Genomic DNA, 9729 nt, shown 5'->3' with positions numbered 1-9729 from the left:
CAGCAATCATTTATGTTTGCACAGAACAGACTTTGATGCGGCTGCTTAATAGAAGAAAATATCAACCTATGGAAGTACTGGAATCCAAGGAGGAAAGAATGCAGTATAAAATCCACCCAAGAAAAGGAATGTACAAATCGAAGTAACAAAAAGATGTGGATAGAAGGAAGCATGAAAAAAATAGGTCATTAACTAGGATTAGCGTTCATGAATGTAGAGTACTCCTACGGAAAAAATCATAGCTGACTAATGGGAGAGCTAGAAAAGAGATTTACAGGTAAATGCCCCGCTAATAATAAAGTTTGTAGTCTTAGCCAGAGCATGGCTGCTACAAGCACCTTACTAGATTCACAAAACTCAACGGGAATGATTAATTCTTATCAGATAGTCCTGGCTTCCCAAGGGAACAGGGCTGAGAGAGATGAAGGCATTCTGTGAATGCCTCCAGCCTGCAAAGAGCAGGAGCTTCCATGGAAGCACAGTCTCATTTTCTTTCTCTTTCCATGCACCGAGTGTGTGTGTACCCAGTTACGTGCAGTTCTCAAGCTAAGGCTGACAACAACCAGCAGAAAGTGCTGTGTGGTCAGAATCCTGGTTTCTTGGATTTTGAATGGAAAATGCACCCTATAGGAACCAAGCTGAGGATATACCACAACAGATGAAAGATGTTGAAAATAAAGCCTCAGCTTCTTGTAGGTGGAAGTATTGCAGTCTTGATGCCATTTAGGACGTGATGGGTGCTAGCAACTGGGCCCAGTGTAACAAAACAAGAGAAAAGAATGTACAACTCACACTGAACATTTCTTGGCAAGATAGTTCATGTATTTTAAAATTAGTATCAATACAGTAGAAAAACAGTCTACTGACAAGAAAACAAAACTTGCTGTCAACTAGTCTTATTCAGGTTAATTCAGAGGCTATTAGAGTCAATAAACCACAGCCAAAATCAAGATTCAGATGCTATTTCTAACATATCAGCAGCACCAGGAAGAGCAGTTTGTAACGATCTAACAGAAGCCAATGGAGAAAACCCGAAGCTGTCAAGCTTTGAGAATATTCTTTGCATTGTGGTTTTGGAGAAGAAAGGAAGGGCTTTGTTAAGGAATATCATGTGGCTGGCCTTCACTAATATTTTAAGTTATTCGGACCAAAAGAAATCCAATCCCCATAAAGAGTTCAGGGAGCAAAAGCTGTAAATCTGTAGCCTTTGGGGGTTTACCTTCACATTCTTTTTTTTTTGGCAGATTATATTCCAATTAACATCCTGTTCGCCTCAGCTATCTATCCAGAGAGAAAAGTCTTCGTCCTTGCTGTACTTTCTAAAGCAATGGGTAATCTCTTTGCCTTTCACTTCAACAGACGTCTGAAAAGAATCACGTCTTCTTTGGAAAGTAAAACCATAATGATTCCGTGTGCAGGTTACAGCAATGGGTATGTTAATTTATAAGCAAGTATCTACGGTTTTTCCAGGATTCTGGAGTGCCTGTTTTCTTTTATTCACAGCATTCAGGACTTTCTTTCTTGGCCCAAGTTCCATCTGAATGCTCTGTAGATCTTCATCAGAACATAGCATCAGGGCATCTAAATCAATTTTTTCCCTCATGAAGACTGGAAGAAACTCATCCAGCATCTGTGATGCCAGAAATACCTCAAGGGGTGTGTTCTCCGCGTCCTCGTCATCCCAAATAACTTCTTCCTCCTCCTGCCAAGGGGTATCAGCACCATTTTGAGCATTGTCTTCCTTGCCATTCTCAGCATTTTCATACTGAAAGAGCCCAATGGACATTTTAAAGCTTACATCTTCTTTCTCAGAAGACACAGTTCCAGGATTTAAATCTGCAGCCAAATTCCTTCCAAATACAATCTTGCCAAGACCTGGCCGCTTGAAAATGGAAAGCTGACTGTCATTATCTGAAAAGTCTTTCTCTTCGAGGTCATTCAGTAATTCCTCCTCCTCTTTCTCATCAAACAAATGCATCACAGTTGTCCTACCTGTACCACCCTCCTGGTCACTGCTTTGTGTTTCCCGGCTTCTTGTGCTGTCAGCTGTCTTTTTTGCCTTCAGTTTGAAGGTATCTTTCAGATTTTTGGAGAAAGAACTTGTTGTATTTGAAGCAAAGAGGCTGGGCAACTTCACCCTGGAGTGCGTCCCTCTGGAAGAATTTACTGTGCCAACCTTTTCTTTTATGTAATTCCGGTTCATTTCATGCTGGTGTTTCTCTTGACGCTTCTCACATTCCTTGATTTGTTTCTCCACGTTCCTCTGGGCCTGTGCTTTGAGTTTGGAGACCCTCTTTGGATTCAGGATATTCTGCTCGGTGGCGGCTTTGTCCAGGATTCGGACACATTCATTGCGGTCCCTGCTGGCAGCCACCTCCAGGGGGGTGCGGAGGTCATTGTCCAGAGCGAAGATGTTGGCACCAAAGTTGATCAGAAAAGAAACACAATGGACGTGACCGTTGCAAGCAGCGTGGTGGAGAGGTGTGTTCCCCCAGATGTCACATTTGTCCGGATCACCTCTGAGAAGGGAAGTAGCATACAGTGAGCTGGATGTACCCAAGCATAGCGCTGCAATATAGGGGCAATATGAGGAGGATCCTTCACTGGCCACAGTGATACGTATTTAATGAGCCACGCAGTAACCTTTTTGGTAGGTGATAGGTAAATGATTAGTAAAGCCCTGATTACACATTTTTCTCCATTGCTATTAGATTAAGCTCAGATAGATACTCTTGTTTTAATTCAACGCTTTTGTTCTCCTAAAGCTGCTTTTGCTCATGGGGTTTGAAAAGCAGAGGCTCGTTTGAAAATAAAGTACCACATCTTGTCAGTTTAATTTAAACCCAGTGGAAAACATTGCTTTGTTTTTAACTCTTGCACTGCCTTCACGCTGAACTGCTGCCTGCAGGTGAGAATCAGCTTGAATCTTTTGATACTTATTTGGCAGGATCAACTTTAGCAATGTTCGGAACAGAGCTGGAGTCATCTTGTGACCCACACCCAAGGCAGCCACAGCATCCCAAAACCTTTAATAACTTCAGAGCCAGAGGGCAAATTTACAAGGAGAATTCTACTCTTGGGAGTTCAAGCATTTCAATGTCTCAGAGATTGGGTCCACAGCAGCTGTGCTATGAACAAAATGGTACATCCCATCACAAAATCTCCTTCAGGCTTGGTTCTCTGGCTTTGAGTATTTCTGAAGAAAAGCACTAAAGGGCCAAACCTGAAAACATCCTTTAGCCTGAAGTGCCATAGGCAGGAGAGAGGTCAGGAGCCCTTGCAGAGCTGAAACACAGAGCTGCTCACATGGGGGAAGAGCAGCAGGTCTGAGCGCGCCAGGCTGCGGGAGCACAGGCACTTCTGCAGGGAGGTTGCAGCTGGGGATCAAAGTTTCTCCACTTAGACATATGGAAGCCATGTGTACATATTTCTGCTTTTGTGGCTCTGCCCTGGGGAGCTGCCTGACTGCGGCCAAGCGTGCCAGATCCCTGAATTCCCACATTAGCTAACAGGCTGCATTATCCTGAGCCTTGGGAGTGTGGGGTCATCCATTCTCCCCTGGGTCCCTTCATAGCTGTTTGCGGTCTCTTGTCCCCATGGAGCCTGCCAGCCTTTGAGTCCCAAACAATTGACAGACTAGAGTGTCTGCTTCTGGCTCAATGGGACTTTGGGTAAGGTTTGACATCTACTTTGGGTTCTTATATCCCTCTTTTCCCTGCTTTCCCAAGAAAGAAGCTCACACAAAAGAGAGCAGAGCTACTTGGTCTTGCCTTTATTTGCATACCTGCAAAGCAAGCAGAGAAAACATCTCTCGATGCCTGTGAAGATAAACTTTTTCAAGGTGAAAGGAGTTTATTGTTAGCATTGCTGGATGTCCCAAGGGCCAAATGTATTGCAGGCTCCACAGTCCTAAAATCTGCAGCCACTCTAAAGAAAACCGTCCTGTGTCTCAGTGCCTTTGTCAGGAAATCTCTTCAAGGAAAGAATGAATTTGTTAAAAAGAATTAAAATCTTTTCTCACAAGAAAACATTGACTGCAGAACAGACTGAACATCTTCCAAAATTCAGCTTCTCCCAAGGAAACCGGTGGGGCCATTCCTCTGACAGCCACAGCTTGCTGATTGTATCAAGGAATCTTGGATTAAAATAGAGGTGAATGCGTATGTTTGAAGATTTTGAGGGCAATACTGTCCCAAAGCTGTCCTCTACCAAGAAAAAGTGTTAGAAATACATTAAATAACAAATACATAAAAATTCTGATCTTTGTGTCATCCACCGTGACTTCTATCAGCTTATATGGCAGAAGACATAGTTTTTACTCTAATCTTGGAAAAAATATTTTGTTATTTGTTCCTTAGCTGTTGTTCTGTCTTCTAGATGTTCAGGGACAAACCTTTATTGACTCTAGATATTTTCTTGGAGCTGCCTTAATTATATGAGTTGAAAAACTGTTGGTCTATTATCGTTTCTGCTGAGGGAACAGCAATAAGCGTGCGGTCCAAAGGTCTGCTTTATTGTGTTATTACAGCCACACCTGAGCTCAATGAGCTATAAAGCAAATCCTTGAAAAACCCATTTTTATTCCATATTTTCAATTCTATTTTTCATAAAAGAAAACTCAGATACATCCAAATACTTACTCAACTTTTCCATCCAATCTTCTTTAAACTGTTATGATTGAAAATACAGATCAACTTCATCTCAGCCCGGAAAGAACATTTTATGAACTGTATCCCTTCACAAGAGCAGATTTTATTTTATTAGATCTTCTTAGAGTATCACAGCTTAAAAGGTAGGCTCCAAGCAAGAGAGTACAGAGGGTGAGGAGGCTATTACCATTTCAATAGTACATTTTATGCACGTAGTACACTTAAATGATACCAGAGATACTACTATTAGAAAATAAACTTGTAGAAAACTTTCCTTTCCTTTCCTTTTGTCTCCCCCACCTAAGTTTACAAGGATCCTACCACAGCTTCTGAAACAGTATTATCATTTTTAGCGTGCTGGTTGTTGCTAATACTATAAAAAGCAGAGAAATAACAATTTAATTGTTCCTGTCTCAGATCTATCAGTTGTGGCTTGCCTCTGGAAAGCATTAAATCTTCATGGGTGCCTACCGACTGCACTTTGCAAGCAAACGGGAGAGATTTTTTGCTAAAGTCACATTTCCCTGTGGAGCCTGTTTCGAAGATAGGTTTTCACCAATCTAGGAGGTTGGCCAGCTCCTCCATTACAGAGGGGCAAAGGGCCCTGCTCCTGCCACCTGCCCTCCGCAGGCTCCATCTATGAGACGGTCCCACTGATGCCAGCGCGGCGTCACCGGCCACAGGTACCGACCTGCCTGTGGGGTCGGCGCCTAAACCATTGCCGATGGAGAGAAACAGTTCTTGGCAACGCATCAAAAGAAATGACCGGGATTTTCAGCCTTTGGGGTCTGAGGTCATTGGGCCATTAGAAACGTGAAGCACTAATTACAGTTTTGAGCTGCAAGCTTTAAGCAGTGGAAGCTGATTCACTTACCCTCTCCGGCATATGACTTCCAGAGCTTCCAGGTAGCCATGGTACGCTGCCAGAAGGGTGGGAGTTACCCCGTCTTCATCTGAAGTGTTGAGGTCTTTCTTAGTGGCTTCTTTCAAGAGGTCCAAATTGCTGTCAGCTGCTGCTTTGTGATACCTGCTCGACATTTTTGGCAACTTCGGGCTGCCCAAAGCAGCTGTGAACGATACCCAGACTGCGCAGTCACCCTTCCATCACGGGGATAGTTCGTTAATGATTACAAGTTGAGATGTCCCCGTGAGGATGGAAAGGAGGAGGCAAAGTTCATCCTAGCAGACAGCCGACCTGGAGCTCTGTGTGGGTAATCAGGCACGGATGGTGGGGAAGGCTTTCACTTTCTGGAGGGTAGCTCTGCTGTTCACCATTTCTCGCATCTCTGACTACTTAAACGTAGAGGGGATCCATTCATCCTGCCTGTGTCTTTCCCTGACTTCTGGGAGAACTTCAAAAAGACCTTGAACTTCAAAAAAAGCCCACTTCAAAACCCTCAAAAACATCTTCAAAAGGCCGTGAATGTCAGTACAACGAGGTTTCACCCTAAATAATAAAGTATCGCCGAGTTTCGCTAAGATGAAATGTGCAAGCAGTCACCTTTGCTGGGGAAGTCCTTTGTAACCCATCGTTTAGGGTTGCTGCATTTGCAAACAAGCCTCTCCCCTGCCAAATCGGGCACGTCCGTGAAGCCATTTCAGTTACACACATCGGTGTGGGGATGGAAACCTGTCAGGACCAGGGTGGTATTTGGATCAAACCGCCAGCAGGTCTGCCAGTCACAGCAGGCAAAACCACAGCCCAGCGTGTGACCCTCTTCACTGCAGCTTGTGTTCCACCAGAGCATCTTCAAACACGTGGCAAATATACTTTTCTCTAACGGGTATTGTAATCTCTATCTTAGGTGCCAAAAATGTACAAGTTTTCCTCAGGATAGCACAGGGGATTCAAGAAATGGAAACATGATGGGCTGGTACCCTCTGCCCCAGCCTGGGCACTGCGGTCCTGGCTGGGGAGCTGATGGGTCCGGTCCCCATCTTACATAACCACTTCTTGCTTTAGCAATTATTTCCCCTGGTTTCAGTGGTGTTAAGGGCTACCTCTACCAGTGGAAGCTTATAGAATTAGTATTTCTAATTTTTCGGATCAAGAGAGCCATGTAAAAGATCAGTTTTGAAACAGTAGCCGAGAAGTCAGTGAGAGACTGCCTGCTGCTGGCTATCTGCTATTCCAGTCACATTCACAGCAGCTGCCAGATAAATGTTAGTTTTTATCAAGCTGTTTTCTGTGGCTAACTGAATTAACCTGTATCTTAAAGAATCTACCTTCAGCAATTAGCAGGCAGGTTTTGTTGCTGATGATGCCCCTATTACAGAAGCAGTAGCAATCGCAAACCGACCCATCGCCCGGAGCTGGGGCAGCTGCGGGACGGAGTGGCACCTCATTTACCTCCCGTAATGCCACCGCTGTGACACACCGGGGACCCCTCCAAGTGGGCTTGTTCTCTTAATTATGTTCTCAGGCAGGAATTGAAGAGCTTTACAGGAACAAACTTGTACCAACATTTTTCTTCCATGAGGACAAGGCGAGCTGGTCAGGTCCCGTGGCAGGCTGGCGTCGCTGTGTAAGCCAGCCCAGGTAGGCGCAAACCAAAGTCCTGGTTTTCCTTTGCCTTGTCCATTGGCACAGCCATCCCTGGTGCCATCGCGGATCGCAGGGCAGTGAGGAAAGGCTGTGCTTCACCCAGGGTAACCTCCCCCCGGCATCAGACGGCAGTTTTACCCTCAGCCCTTTTTCAAGTTCCCTGCACTGCCATTAATGCTTTTCTAATAGAAAATGCAGTCATTTATTCCATTTTCTATTTAGCCAGGCTCTGCACTGAGTTAAATTTACGGCTACTAGAAAAAACTAGCTGTTGCAGTACAAAGACAGGTAATACATGTGTATACATATGTGTGTGTGTGTATATATGTACATGTATATATATGTGTGTATAAATACATATATGTAAAAGATTAGCTGTTTCTTGATGCCATTGGATTTTATCTCCTTTACTGGGTAGCGCAAGCATTTTTACTCTCAAAAGTGCAAGATGATGACCAAGGCACATACTGCATATACCACCAGCGCCTGGTAGAAGAGAGGAGACAGCATTTTTCTTGCACGTTGACATTTCACGTTGTTAGCTGCAGCCATGAAAGCGTGTTGGTGGTAAAAGAGACCTTTTCATTTTTAAGATTATTAATCTCTACTACAGAGGTAGTAGTGCTTTTCTGTTAATTAATTCAGCGCACAAAGTGTTGATCTCAGCGTGATTTTTATCATCTAACATCTGAAAATACTGATTTTAAAAGACAGTTACTCTGCGTGATGCTAAGTGGGGAACTATAGTTCCAAGTTTTAATTAGAGGTAAAGCAAAACCCAGGTCAATTGGAGAGAAGCTCTGGGACTTCGCACACTTTATTATTATTTATGTCACAAAAGTGGGCATCACAAAAAAGAAAGAAAAAAGAAAAGACCAAACAAAATCTCCATCTGTTTCTAAACTCCTGGCATTTGTTCTTCCTTGTGCCTTCCAAAAAACTCAACTTAAAATGCAATAAATGATTCAACATCAAATGAGCTAAATTTCTCAGCTTGAATGCAGGTTTTTCTTTTGAGACTAAAGCTCAAAATTGTGAACTTTTTAAACTCCCTGAGTAGTTGGAATGAAGCTTTTCTTTCTGAGTTTGAAAAGAACTTCAAAACTGTTCCACTTTCAATTGAAATGTCTTACCAGGCTCAGGAGAAATGCTGTTGTGATGGTAGGTGGTGTTGTAAGCTAATGAATTATTTAACTAGCAGCTTTGATTTGTTATTGGATTTTGCTATGTCTATGATTATTGCTCTTTTTTTTTTTTTTTTGAGAACAGTCTTAAATAAAATATTACCGGTTAAACAAACTATTTAGATTGAAAGACTACAGCATCATCAGGTATGTTGTAGATAACTCAGAGCCTGGTCTGAACAGCGATGCCGCTGTGCCATCTGCTTTGCATGAGGCATTATCCAGCACAACATTTCCCCATTGCAACCGTTGTAAGCCCCAAACGTGGTATGGTAAAGGCCATACGAGGGGAGGCGAGTGAGCCTCCGCTTGCCTAATGAGATCCTTGGGACTAATGGGCTTGGAGAAGAATGAGGTTAGTCACACAGGGTAACTGTGGCTACACAATTGAGAGATGACGACAACATTTAAACAATAAAAGCTTATTTCTTCACTCCTTGGAGAGGGGAAACGGCTGTCCCCGAGGAGGCTGTTGCTGGATGCCCTCTTGGGCAGCCCGGTTCCCACAGGGAGGTTGTCACCCACGCTGGTGCCTGCGTACGGGATCAAGGCCCTAATCAGCAGGGAAAGTCTTAAAACTGAAAGGCAATAAAGCCAGCTCTAGCAAAGGCCTCTCTCTTCTCACCTGCACACCTTGATGCCTGGCCATACTGGGCACATAGAAGCAGGCGGTGGGGCTTCTGTGGGGCTAGGGGCCGTGACATTATCTGTGGTATCACAGTGACATTTGCAAGAAGTTTTTTTGCTGGGAGCGCTCAGAAGTTAAGTCCTGACGTGGCACTCAGGCTTTTTGCATTGCTAAAGCCTTTTGGTTTTGTGGGGTTTTTTTCCCATGATATCACCATCAGTGCTGCAGACATCCCGAGGAAAGCCCGGCTGGGCTCACTGGTGTCGGAAACGCTGTCCTGGCCTCACTGGTGTTGGAAACACTGCCCTGCTGCTGGCACATGAGGGACAGGGACAACCAAAGCCTGTAGGAAAGCACATCTCCTGTGCTCCCCGCAGGCGGTATGCAACACTCTGATGCTCGGGGGTGTTTAGCAATGCCTTTGCTCCTAAAGCTAGAAAATCAAGCAAGTAAGAGAGAAAAGCAGAGAACTGGAGGAGGAAACCTTGCAAGTTTTTGCAGCAGGAAAAAAAGCAAGCCATGGGGATAGTTTTGTGTCTCAGGGCATGAATTAGCTGGCCAGAGCTACTGTTACAAGTTCAACAGGGGGAATGGTCACGCTTTCTCTGTACGTTAAGCTCAAATTCAGACACATTAAGCAAAGCTACAACTGATTTTTTTAGCACAATCTGATGAATTACATCGTACAAATCTGTGTACTCGAAGACTGATATTAGGAGCTGC

General features: G+C 44.0%; 1 protein-coding gene across 1 annotated transcript; it reads right to left on the bottom strand.

The window, feature by feature from the left end:
* Window positions 1-780: 780 nt before the first annotated feature.
* On the bottom strand, window positions 781-5752 carry ANKS4B (ankyrin repeat and sterile alpha motif domain containing 4B). Its single transcript, XM_056338610.1, has 2 exons — window positions 5524-5752; window positions 781-2519 (listed from the first exon to the last, which is right to left on the bottom strand). Exons 1-2 carry the CDS (start codon window positions 5685-5687, stop codon window positions 1442-1444), a joined length of 1242 nt encoding a protein of 413 aa, XP_056194585.1. The 5' UTR covers window positions 5688-5752; the 3' UTR covers window positions 781-1441.
* Between the last annotated feature and the right edge of the window lie 3977 nt (window positions 5753-9729).

Source organism: Falco biarmicus, chromosome 4 (genome assembly GCF_023638135.1).
Source record: "Falco biarmicus isolate bFalBia1 chromosome 4, bFalBia1.pri, whole genome shotgun sequence".
NCBI lineage: Eukaryota > Metazoa > Chordata > Aves > Falconiformes > Falconidae > Falco > Falco biarmicus.
Note: the sequence above shows the minus strand (reverse complement) of the source record. Positions and strands in the feature narration are given on the sequence as shown.